Below are 13,647 nucleotides of genomic sequence, written 5' to 3'. Positions count from 1 at the left end.
ATGACAGTTTGAGTATCTTGGCCTTTTACTGACCAAATTAACTCTGAGGACAAGAGCTTTTTCAAAATAAACAAAATAACACCTAAGACACAAAAATTAAGATCAAATTGATTCTGAGGGGTTCACCCAGATCCCCCTCAGGGTCTGTTGAGTCAGTGGGATATCACCTGCTGAAGGCTGCAATTGATGACACTCTCCTTGAAAACTGTATCAGTTCTTTCCCTCTTCTGCCCTTTCCTTGGTCATGTTTACAGAAGCAGATAACTCACTGGGTGTTTACAGAATTCTGTTATAACTAGAATGACATCCAGCTTTTCCTTTCAAAGTCTGCTTCCTTTATTCATTTTTGATTGGTATACTTTCTAATTGCAACCCACTTCAGTTTCTCATATACGCATTATAATATTCAAGAAAACTGACCTAAGACCCAAAGTCCACTCATGTCAAATGGGTTATAAGAGAACAGACTCTGAACTAGCCAATTTAATCTGGATTCCTCAGTAGCATGTTGCCATTAAATGGAGGGGGAACATTCCTTGCCTTGCTGTGGTTGTCTCCATTAGTGAGCTGAGACAGCATACAAAGTAAAGGAAGGGGCTAAGCATACAGTAGCTATCTCGGGTATTTGGAAAGGCTTAGTGCAGAACAGACCAAAGGATAATGGCAGCTGAAACTGAGGGAAAGTATGTTCTATGAATTCTCTTCACAGCTTTCAGAATGTCATAGCATGCTGGCTATTATTTTGAGCTTGATATTTATTTCAAAATAAAACTGTTCCCACCATGAAGTCATATGCCTTGCTTTACTCTCATTTACAAAGCATATCCAGTAAAACATAACTGAAGAAAAGTTAAACATAATTCTCAATAAATACATGATCAAGTGTACTTACAGGAGCACCCTGTGGTCCAAGTCTTCCCCTCTCTCCTGGCATTCCTCTTGGTCCCTATATATAAGATGGGAGGAAAAATAGTCTCCTGAAGCATTTATATCCTAGGTTCTAGGCTGGGTTTAGTTCATGACCTCATCCAATTTAGACATAACATAAATAAAATATGAGACCTATGAAATAATATAATTACCATAAAAGGCAATATTGAAAGTAGTGAATTTGGATGTGAACATCTGCTTATCTAAGGAGAACCAAACCCTGATACAAATAGATTCCATATAACCTGGATTTAAGAAACTAAATAAGAGTCATTCTTGATTGCTACACTGGATGTAAGAGCATCCAACAGCCAATAAGACCAGTGACATCCTGGAAGGGCAAACTTTCACGTCAAACATGCAACTCACTTTGGTCGCTTTTCTCTCAGCTACTTTTCAGAGTAATTTATTAGCTAACTATGCCTTTTTACTTGATCATTTTCTTTTTGAAACCCGAAAAATAAAGAAAGAAAGAATGTGATGCTTACCAGAGGGCCCATAGCACCCATTGGACCAGTGGGGCCAGCTTCACCCTAAAGCAGAGGAAAGAATATGTCACGGGGGTGCGAAATCTAAATATCATTATCAAACTGCTGGTCCATACATGCATGACTTTGAAGGTACAGTTTCAAAAAGTATATTTGAAAAATGTGCTTTCAAGGGACGACTTCAGAATTTATTTTACTGTCTTTTCTTAAGAATTAAATGAAACTTTAATTGCCAAAGAAAGAAGTAAAATCTAAACTGGGAATTTATTTATTTATTTATTTATTTATTTATTTATTTATTTATTCATTCATTCATTCATTCATTCATTTATTTGATTTTTTGAGACAGAGTTTCTCTGTGTAGCCCTGGCTGTCCTGGAACTCACTCTATAGACCAGACTGGCCTCGAACTCAGAAATCCACTGCCTCTGCCTCCCAAGTGCTGGGATTACAGGCGTGCACCACAACGCCCAACTCTCAATTTTTTTTTATTGTTTTTTTAAACTGGGAATTTTAAGAAGGTTGATATAAATTGTCATCTCTAGTCAGTGGGAACTTACATGTCTAAAAAAATCCCAAATAAAATTTTATAATGTTAAAAGTAACCAAATTATGTTCTTAGGAAACTGACAAATAAAATCTTAAAACATTTTTCCATGCATATATCTCATAATTATGCTCTCCTCTTAAGAATTCCTTGATACAGCTGAGCTATTTTCTCTACCTATATAAACAAATTTCTTTGGGGGGGGGAAAGAAGGGCTAGAGGTCTTGACATAGAATTAAGTAACCATAAAACTTTTTATTTAATTGGATGTTAATTTAAGTCCCTCTCCTCTCCATATTATTCCTAATTTAAAAAGTGCTCACAGCAACTGAATTGATACCATAAGTCAAGTTTAGTGTTGAACAAACCTTAGCACCAGGGGCTCCAATTTCACCTTTGGGGCCTTCAAGACCTTTGTGTCCCTGAGAAAAACAATATAAATTCATAAATATTTTTTAGCTTTCATCTGTTTAAAAAGCATAAAAGAAGAAAGAACCAAAAAGATCATTTATATAAAGTACTTCATGGAAACAAATCTCACAAATAAAAGCACTGCTTATTTTATTTCTAAATTTTACAAACAATATTATCAGCTTAAACATTGATCATCAAAAACATGATGGCTTTCTAGAAATTTAATCTATATTATAAAAATTATACTGACCTTAGATAGATTATAGATTTATATAAGTTTTTAATGCATGCTTTGTTACGGGTTATCTTGGAACAATTCCCCAAAAGACATCAAAAAATGTTACTTGATAACAATACACATTCTTCTTGAAATTTCACCTCCTCAAAAATTGACTACCCCATTTATTATAACTGGTTGGCCTTGGGTTTAGATATATAATTTGATAGAAGTTAAAGAGATATTATCCTTATCCACTACAAATACATATATAGCAGATGGCTGATGATAGATTATACTTAAGAGCAGTATATTTAATAGTTATCTATTTATTATCTTAAGTTTAGAAAACTTCTTAGGTAGACCTTTTAACCTAGTGTCACCATTTTAATTATGTCACTTATTGCACTATACAATGATTGTCTCTTTTACTAAGTACATCCATTTATTGCCTGAGGTTGTAAGTCAGAGACTCTTCCCACTCAACATATCCTTTCATGTAACACAGTATAGCTTTATTGAACCATATGAAATTTAAAAGAAACTTAGGGTAGCATTATGATTTTTGTAATGCAGAAGAGCGTTGCAATGGCAAGCTGCGAAGGACAACTGGCACTAGGAATTACAAAGGTTTTGATTGAATTATTCCCATACTCCACTCTGTAAAAATGGAAATTAAGACAACTTACTCTGTGACCCTTCAGGCCAGGGAGACCTGGAGCACCAGGGAATCCTCGAGCACCCTGAGAGAAAGGTACATAGGCACATTGTGGTCAAATAAAAACAAATGACTAATATGCCTTTGCCCAGCAGAAAACTGACACATCATCTACACCAACATAATAGAGGAAAGAACACAATTCTGTCTATAAAAATGTTAGTAGGGTGATGAAAACTAGAAAGACAAGCACACTGTTGGAAACGGAAGCATGCCGCACAAAGGTGTGTGTGGAGGCGTGTCCTTGCCATTGGCTTCACCTGTGCTAGAAGAGAAGAGGTCCTTGTATGTAGCAAGCAAAGGATTTTGATTATTTTTATTGTTGTCTGAACATGGGCAATAGGATGAGTAGTATAATATAATCGTGATTTTTAAATAGTAAGTGTTCAAGACAAACTTTGTGGAAGTGATGACTGCGTAAAAGTAAATGAGGAGGAAAAAGACAGGAAACGTGAGGGCGGTTTTGTGTTCTGATTCAATCATTTCTGTCTCTGCTAATTCCATTTCTTCTACTCAAGCACATTAAAACAGAGAATAGAAATATAACCATAAATGAAACCTAGCTGTATAACTACTTTGAAACAATATTTAAGGTTTTTTCATATACTTTTCTTTAACAATAAGACCCCAGAAATTCAAACACACACACATATTCTCTTTGCCTACATGAATTTAGTTTTGCATTGAATTCCTATTACTACTGCCACTGGAAGGGTCTGTACCCAGATAGTGCACATTGTTGTTAACAAACCACTGCTGAATTTCAACTATAATTTTTAATCATCAATAAGATCCCTAACACGAAACCTTATGCTGTAAATAATCATTAGCTTGGCAACTGGCTGAAGGAAAGGTTTAATGCCTCAGACCCTCGTCACTTCCACCCATCTTTTCAGAGAAACTTCTCTTGCCTCAGCACTTCCCCGTGTGCAGTCTTTCCACTCCACATTACAGCCATTATTCACTATTCACTAAAGGAATGAACAAGCCACATAATAAAAATCATGTGATATGATCAGAGCAATATTTTCTGTGACTTCTTGCAGGGCAAATATTTCTTTAGTGTTTTGAAAGTAGGACATTTAAATGTATACTAATTGTCTCTCAGAAGAGATGAGATGCGGCTAATTCTTCTGTTGACACAACCTTTCTCAGAAAGTCTTTCACATCAAGAAGTCCCTTAAAGTTTTTTTGTTTGCTTTTCTGCTTTGTCTTTTTTTTTTTTTACTAGTTCCCTCCCTTTTGCTGAACTATACTTCCCTTCACCCTGAGCAAGCAACTCAGTACACACACATCCAAGTCTAAGTGAGAATAACTGAGCTGTTTATTTCAAGAAAATAACTTCAGCTTTTATGGTGTGTGGAGGGGATTCTCTTGTGATTGCATAATTTAGTATAAGAAGGAAATGAACTAGATGTACTAACACTCGTAAAGACTCATTCCCATTCTGCTGACCCAGGGCTGTCATCACAGCACAAATACATGCTGTTGCAATGAGCTAGCATCTGTGCTGGGCTGGCACAGTACTTTCCTCCCCGTGGACACACAGGCTCTGAGTCCATGCAGGAGTGCAGAAGGTCATAGGAATTTCCAGCCTGAGTTGGTCGAAAATGACATCTCTGTCCTAGTGGCTATCTCTCATGCCTTTGTCTGCACTTTTACCCAGGCTCATGGGGGAGCAAAGGAAAGAAAGCAGGAAGATGAGGAGTTGGCTTCATAATGGAAACTAAATAATCCTTAGAGCCCTATAAATCCCAGTTAAAGATCAACATTCCTCTGTTTAAAACAAAATCCCTGCAATGAACCTCATCGCTTTCCAGAAAGTAAACAGAGGGTCATGCAGTACTTACTGGATGGTTATAATAAGCATAGAAACATTAGGAAATTATAGGAACTAAAATGAAGATGGGCTGGACTAAACTGGGGCTGTAGGAGAAACTACATGTTTGCAAACCAGAGGATGATTTTTCTTTCCTCTGTCTCTTATTTTCTCCATTATAATCCAGCACACCCTAAAAGAAACTAGACAAAGCAACATGAGAGTCAAACAGGCAGGTTTGAGGAATGTTCAAGGTTCCAGATCTTGAATTCTGGTGGAATCGGTTCATAGATATGTGTTTCTTGGGTGAATTGAAAGAAAATAAAATAGCTGTGTTAGACATCCTAGCAATAAGTGCATCTCTTCCTAAGATTTTAGGGCCCAGGATACTAATAAAGGATTTCAGGACATATTAGAACTTGGGGAGCAGCCAAAGGAGCATCCTGTCCACGATTTAGTCCCCAGTTGATTAAAAACACATACATGGCAACAAACTCAAGTTATTATTTCAAACAGATGAGCTGCTATACAATAAAAATATTTAGAGCTCAACAAAACTCAGGTGTTTACATTGTAAATATGTCACATTGATGGTTTCTTAAAATACTTCATAAATGTGGAAATTTTGAGTTTGGGAGTATTCATGTGTATTATAGTCATGATACAATTATTTTAGCTCTAAAGTTTTCATCTGGAGCCAATGCAATTCTGAGAACTGGAATTCATTGTAGTGCTGGCAAAATGTCCCTTCACAGTTTGCATTTTAATATAATGGTCTAACACACGTGTGTACCATGAGCTGGAAGTTTCACTTTCTTTAACCTTTGTGGCATTATACTGTTAACCATTACTTACTGGTGATCCTGAGAACCCCACTTCACCTGTATTCCCATTTCTTCCAGGTTCACCCTTAATGGAAAGAGGGGGTGAGAGGTATGGATAGATTAAATATTATTCTCTGAGATTGAATGAAAAATTACAGAAGAAATATCTGTAGCAAGTTTTGTGCTATGCTGCAAAGTGTAAAAACAGAACCCAGGCTCTAACTAGGGTAACATTTAATCCTGCTGTTTAAGTTATTGATGAGAATAGATGGGTGCAAAATAACATATTCTGATCTGACACTTTCAGAAGATCAGAATTTACATGCAAAGGGCTGGGGCACAGCTCAAGATAGAGACCCTATCGATCATGCACAATACCCCAATTTGATTCCAGAACAGTAAAAAGTAAAATAAAATAAAATAAAATAAACATGTGTTATACATGTTTAAACATATGTTTAACGTAAGTCACCTTTCCAGTCTTCTAAAAGACAAAAAGTTGGGTTTTTTGTTTGTTTGTTTGTTTGTTTTCAAAGATAAATATTAATACAAATCTTGGAGAATACAATAGAGATAGTATTTAATAATTTAGTACTTTCATAATAAAGAGTCCTTTCTGATTTTGGAAAACCTTAACTTGTGTTCTCCATTTTAGAGTGGATGTAATAGGAGCTGAAAGAATGAGGAAGTGAAATGGGAATCAGACAAGAATACTCCTCTTAACCTTGTAGCTCCCTGTTAGCCTCTTTCATACTCCAAAGCAATGTGTTATATATAGAAACTTACATCTTCTCCTGGCTTCCCAGGTGGGCCTTCTGGTCCACGGGCACCAATTGGACCCTAAGAAAAAAAGTAAAACAATAAAATGCTAAAAGAATATTCATCCTTCCAACACTATTAAGACAATGAAAAAATATCAAGTAACATTACTAATGTTCTGAATTTTATCTGTGTGTCTCATATCTGGTGCACAAGAACAGAACCATTGAATTGCTCAAATCTAGTATCAATACTTTCTTTTTTTTTTTTATAAATTTTTTTATTTTTTTATTTTTTTTAATTAATTTTTTTTTATTATTCGATATAATTTATTTACATTTCAAATGATTTCCCCTTTTCTAGCCCCCCCACTCCCCGAAAGTCCCGCAAGCCCCCTTCTCTTCCCCTGTCCTCCCACCCACCCCTTCCCACTTCCCCGTTCTGGTTTTGCTGAATACTGTTTCACTGAGTCTTTCCAGAACCAGGGGCCACTCCTCCTTTCTTCTTGTACCTCATTTGATGTGTGGATTATGTTTTGGGTATTCCAGTTTTCTAGGTTAATATCCACTTATTAGTGAGTGCATACCATGATTCACCTTTTGAGTCTGGGTTACCTCACTTAGTATGATATTCTCTAGCTCCATCCATTTGCCTAAGAATTTCATGAATTCATTGTTTCTAATGGCTGAATAGTACTCCATTGTGTAGATATACCACATTTTTTGCATCCACTCTTCTGTTGAGGGATACCTGGGTTCTTTCCAGCATCTGGCAATTACAAATAGGGCTGCTATGAACATAGTAGAACATGTATCCTTATTACATGGTGGGGAGTCTTCTGGGTATATGCCCAGGAGTGGTATAGCAGGATCTTCTGGAAGTAAGGTGCCCAGTTTTCGGAGGAACTGCCAGACTGATTTCCAGAGTGGTTGTACCAATTTGCAACCCCACCAGCAGTGGAGGAGTGTTCCTCTTTCTCCACACCCTCTCCAACACCTGCTGTCTCCAGAATTTTTAATCTTAGCCATTCTGACTGGTGTAAGATGAAATCTTAGGGTTGTTTTGATTTGCATTTCCCTAATGACTAATGAAGTTGAGCATTTTTTAAGATGCTTCTCCGCCATCCGAAGTTCTTCAGGTGAGAATTCTTTGTTTAACTCTGTACCCCATTTTTTAATAGGGTTGTTTGGTTTTCTGGAGTCTAACTTCTTGAGTTCTTTATATATATTGGATATTAGCCCTCTATCTGATGTAGGATTGGTGAAGATCTTTTCCCAATTTGTTGGTTGCCGATTTGTCCTCTTGATGGTGTCCTTTGCCTTACAGAAACTTTGTAATTTTATGAGGTCCCATTTGTCAATTCTTGCTCTTAGAGCATACGCTATTGGTGTTCTGTTCAGAAACTTTCTCCCTGTACCGATGTCCTCAAGGGTCTTCCCCAGTTTTTTTTCTATTAGCTTCAGAGTGTCTGGCTTTATGTGGAGGTCCTTGATCCATTTGGATTTGAGCTTAGTACAAGGAGACAAGGATGGATCAATTCGCATTCTTCTGCATGCTGACCTCCAGTTGAACCAGCACCATTTGTTGAAAAGGCTATCTTTTTTCCATTGGATGTTTTCAGCCTCTTTGTCGAGGATCAAGTGGCCATAGGTGTGTGGGTTCATTTCTGGATCTTCAATCCTGTTCCATTGATCCTCCTGCCTGTCACTGTACCAATACCATGCAGTTTTTAACACTATTGCTCTGTAGTATTGCTTGAGGTCAGGGATACTGATTCCCCCAGATTTCCTTTTGTTGCTGAGAATAGTTTTAGCTATCCTGGGTTTTTTGTTGTTCCAGATGAATTTGATAATTGCTCTTTCTAGCTCTGTGAAGAATTGAGTTGGGATTTTGATGGGTATTGCATTGAATCTGTATAGTGCTTTAGGCAAAATGGCCATTTTAACTATATTGATTCTGCCGATCCATGAGCATGGGAGGTTTTCCCATTTTTTGAGGTCTTCTTCCATTTCCTTCTTCAGAGTCTTGAAGTTCTTGTCATACAGATCTTTCACATGTTGTATCAATACTTTCTACAATATTCATACTCTGAGTTAAAAATCCACAGAATTTAATATAATCCACAACACAGGGCTTCCAGGATTATCATTTCTTGTTAAGTTATTGAAGCCTAGGAGAACAAATATCTCACAACACATCATAAAGGTACGCCCATGTGCAATGGACTGACATGCTTATTCCACATTTACCATTGGTCCAGGCTCGCCAGGCTCACCAGGAGGTCCTGCAGGTCCCACACCACCCTAAAATTGAGAACAAATGATAAATGAACCAAATGAAAGCAGCATACCAATTTCTGCACATTTGACAAGGTACAATGTTGATATTGGTCTCTGACACTTCCAAAACATATAATTTTAATAAATCATTGATGCTGAATATAATGCAATTTCATTATGTGAGAAATTAGATTAGGATTAAGACTTAGTTTATTGGTCCATTTAAAATAGAATAGTGCTAGTTCAGGATGGGTATTCAGACAACAGTATTTACCATCAGAAAAGTCCATATAGATGATCATGACAATGTGGTTACCTTGATTGAAGTAAAGATTTTTTCTTTTGAAGTATTATTAGCTAATACCCATTAAATCATTGCAAAGAGTAAAATAGTTATACATCATACTTTTACTGACATTTGGTAGATGTGGGAAGGAAGTATATAGTATTAGAACATTCTTCAAGCAAGATTCCTCAAAATAACCACCTTGACTTTACTTTACAATAATATTAATTGCAAGTAACCCTTTATTATCTAATTGTAATGCCAGAGACTTGGAAATAATCAATTATGAAACTCTATAAGACATGAAATAATGTCACATAACTCCTAGTGTTAGAGGTCAGTCATATAAAGAAATCAGATGACGAATATGTGGAACCAGTAAGAAACTATGAGGGCTATGTGACATCTCAGTGGATTAACCATTTGCTATGCAGACATGGGAATGATCAGACTGTGGGCCTCTACCACCCATATAAAAGCTGGGCAGATATGGTGGCCACCCTATAATCCCAGTCCTTGGTAAACAGAAATGGGAACAGGGCATCTCTAGAGCAAACCAGTCAGATGACTGGCCAAATTTATGATTGATTAAGTTCAGCAAAAAACCCTTCCTCAAGAAATCAATCAAAGAACAAAGAAGATATATGACTTCAGTCTCTGTTCTACACACTCACAAATAGATATACACACGTGTGCACGTGCACGCGCGTGCACACACACACACCCAAACACATGCACACATGCACACACATGAACATTAGTTTAAAAAAATAAACTATGAAAAAGAAGGCTACATGTGCTTCTTTATCAGTAAGGATTAATAGGCAGATGCCCTTCCAAGTGAGAATTCTGCAGTTTAATTTTCCGTCTAAAGTAATCATGAAACATTAGCCTTATTTGTGATCTTTATTTATATTACAGCATATAAATTAATTATAAAAACACTTACTTGCTGGCCTTGTAAACCCTGAGGTCCTCTTGGGCCAACAGGACCCTTAAAAATAAGTGGAAAAACATTATATCATATTTATGTCACATCTTATTTACTTTTATATTATAGATTTATTTATTTTATTTTAGGTGTATGAGTATTTTGGTCATATGTTTGCCTGTGCAAGGCATGTGTGCCTATTGTTCTTAGATGCCATATGAGAATATTATACCCTTTGGAACTGGACTTATGGATAGTTGTAAGCCACCTCGAGGGTACTAAGAATCAAACCTGGGTTTTCTGACAGAACAGGTGCTTTTACCAGCTGAGCCATCTCTTCATCTCCTCAAGTAACATTTTTTAAAATGCTGAAGGTGCTTAGAATCTGGAAAGTGACAACTGACTGAAGGGCCCCAAACTTGCTCTTCTGGGAGATTAAATTTGAGTGACAGTTGTGTCTAGGACACATTTTCAAATGGGTGGGTCTAACAAAGTAAACCATCTGAGAAAGGGGAAATCTTGGCAGGTACATAGTCTTTGCAGACAGTTGGTTTGATGCTTCAGCTCCTGTGGCCTAACTTAAATAACAAGCTAAGTTAACAGTTTATAAAACCAATAGCCTTTATTAGATTATTTCCAATATCAGTTCAAAATTATCTAGGCACTGAGTTCCCTGGAACATTTTTCTCTTTCACAACATATATGAAAAATATAATCAGTCTTCCTTATCTACACATTAAATGATTCCCTGAAGCACAAGAAACAGGGAGACTTCAGGAAATTTTGATTCTGTATGAGGACAACAAAACTTAATGTCAAACCTTATAAAATAAAATCAGTTTAACTAAAATCAATTTCAATTAGGTAAAAGCCTCTAAGTTATTTTTAGTTCATTATGCACGCTAGCTACTGAGGAAAAAAAGGACCTTAAAAGTATGGAGGTAGAAGAATGGTTGCTTGGGAAGAGAAAGATTAAGAGGAAAAGGACAAACAAGGAAAATTCAAGAAGGAACATTATTAAATTCTGTACATGTAAAAAATTGCCATTGCTATATATAATTAAAATATGCTAATAAAACATTAATTTTAAGTAAAAAAAGTCTTTAAAAGTAAATAAAATTTTGATAAGATGCAGGTATAAATATATATGTAGTTTCAACTATAAATATATAAATATGGTATCTCAGAAAATTATCACAAACCAACCAGTCGATAGTGCCACTGGTAACTTAGAAAATACACAAATCATGCTTGAAGTATTCTAAAACTGGCCTTAAGGATGAAAAGAGTGAGATCTACAAGGTGTGATTTCACTTCTTATTGTTTGAAATTGCATTAACATGGAACAATTTTGAATTATTATGATCAAAAGGCATGGGAGAGTTTATTTGAAGAGTATTAATTTTTCTCACAGAATTTTTCAAATAGCCAACTTAAAAATTAATCTGAGGAGATGGAAAATTCAAGAGGCCAGAGACAAAAGAGGACTAGCCAGGAAGCATAGTTGCTGGAATAAAGCAGCCAAAGCATATTAGGTCAGTAGGAACTCATAAAAATGGAAATTTATTTGAAAATTCTGCCAAATCAGTGTTTCTAATCAGCAAAATAAAATATAATAAATACACTTTTAGATTATAAAGGAACAGTCTTCGTTTGATGGTGGTAGTTATGTCTCATACTTCCTCAAGTACTAAATGAAATATGTAGACAGAGTTTACTGATGCTCACAAATGCTTAGTGTGGGTATGAATGGAACATCACTGAGATTTTAAATTGCACACAGGAGGACTTGCTAAATAAAGATATTAATAACTGTGTGTTAAACATTTTAATTTTCTTTGTATTTATAATATTTGTGTGTATGTATATTTGTGTGTGCATGTGTATATGTGTGAGAGTTTGCATATATGTATATTGAGTGTGTATGTGCCTTTCTGTGTATAAGTGTATGTGTATGTGTGAGTGTGTGTTTGTGTGTGATTGTGTATGTATTCATATGTGCATATATGTGTCTCTGTGCATGTGTACAAGTCACATGTGGGTGCTTGTGGGTGTGTGTGTTTCTGTGTGTGTGAGAGTGTGGGTGTATGCGTGCCATGTTGCACATATGGAAATCAGAAGTGTCTGTTCTCTTCTATCATATGTTTCTTGGGGCTTGATCTCAGATCAGTAGTCTTTTGAGTTATCTCATTGGCCTTTAACTGGCTAACTTAAGCTTCTTTCAACAAATACTTTATCAGTAACTTTTATGCTTACCACAGAGCCAGGCATGAGTCCTACTTGACTCCCAAGTCCAGATTTTTCATCCAACCCAGCCATCTGAGCTGAAAAGGGCTGTAAAAGAAAGTGTTGACAATGTTTCCACTGTAAAAGATGTGAATCAACATACTATTTTTTTTTGAGTCAAAGCTTTTACTTTTATTTTTTTAAATGTTACATTTTATTATATTTGACCTTGTTCCTTGTTTATAAGGTATTTGCTTTATTTACATTTCAAATGTTATCCCCTTTCCTCCTTTCCTCGTTTTCCCCCTGAAGACCCCCTAACCCTTCCCCCCTCCTCCTGCTCACCAACCCACCCAGTCCTACTTTCCTGACATGGCATTCTGCTACACTGGGGCATCCAGCCTTCACAGGACCAATGACCTCTCCTCTCAGTGATGTCTGAAAAGGCCATCCTTTGCTACATATGCAGCTGGAGCCATGGGTCCCTCCATGTGTAACATGGGGGGGGGGGTACTGGTTGGTTCCTACTGCTATTCTTCCTATGGGACTGCAAAGCACTTAAGCTCCTTGGGTTCTTTCTCTAGCTCCTCCATTGGGGACCCTGTGTTCAGTCCATTGGTTGGCTGTGACCATACACTTCTGTATTTATCAGGCACTGGCAGAGCCTCACAGGAGACAGCTATATCAGGGTCCTGTCAGCTAGCGCTTGTTGGCCTCTGCAATAATATCTGGGTTTGGTGACTGTATATGGGATGGATCCCCAGGTGGGACAGTCTCTAAATGGCCTTTGCTTCAGTCTCTGCTCCACACTTTGTTTCTGAATCTCCTCCCATGGCTATTTTGATCCCCGTTCTGAGAAGGACCAAAGGACCCACACTTTGGTCTTCCTTCTTCATGTGTTTCATGTGGTCTGTGAATTGTATCTTGTGTATTCCAAGCTTTTGGGCTAATATCCACTGATCAGTGAGTGCAAACCATGTTTGTGATTGGGTAGCTCACTCAGGATGATATTTTCTAGTTCCATCCATTTTCCTAAGAATTTTATGAAACCATTGTTTTTAATAGCTGAGTAGTACTCCATTGTGTAAATGTACCACATTTTCTGTATCTATTCTTCTCTGCCATGCTCAAACAAGACACTTCTAACAGCTATTTTAAACAATTGTAATTAGCACATAAGAAAAAATAGCTGTTTTTCATTGTGTGCAG

The 13,647-nt window shown here is 36.7% G+C and overlaps 1 protein-coding gene across 1 annotated transcript in view; it reads right to left on the bottom strand.

Annotated features, from left to right (window-relative positions):
• Positions 1-13,647, bottom strand: part of Col5a2 (collagen type V alpha 2 chain) — a 137,458-nt gene that overhangs the window by 38,942 nt on the left and 84,869 nt on the right. The window contains exons 8-16 of the mRNA XM_052192725.1: positions 12,469-12,546; positions 10,231-10,275; positions 8,966-9,019; positions 6,744-6,797; positions 5,989-6,042; positions 3,286-3,339; positions 2,334-2,387; positions 1,419-1,463; positions 893-946 (exon numbers count right to left, since the gene is read on the bottom strand). Coding sequence (XP_052048685.1) covers positions 893-946; positions 1,419-1,463; positions 2,334-2,387; positions 3,286-3,339; positions 5,989-6,042; positions 6,744-6,797; positions 8,966-9,019; positions 10,231-10,275; positions 12,469-12,546 — 492 coding nt within the window. The remainder of the gene's footprint in view (positions 1-892; positions 947-1,418; positions 1,464-2,333; positions 2,388-3,285; positions 3,340-5,988; positions 6,043-6,743; positions 6,798-8,965; positions 9,020-10,230; positions 10,276-12,468; positions 12,547-13,647) is intronic.

This window comes from Apodemus sylvaticus, chromosome 9, assembly GCF_947179515.1.
Source record: "Apodemus sylvaticus chromosome 9, mApoSyl1.1, whole genome shotgun sequence".
Taxonomy (NCBI): Eukaryota; Metazoa; Chordata; class Mammalia; order Rodentia; family Muridae; genus Apodemus; species Apodemus sylvaticus.
The sequence above is the reverse complement of the archived record's forward strand: the minus strand, read 5'-3'. Positions and strand labels throughout refer to the sequence as shown.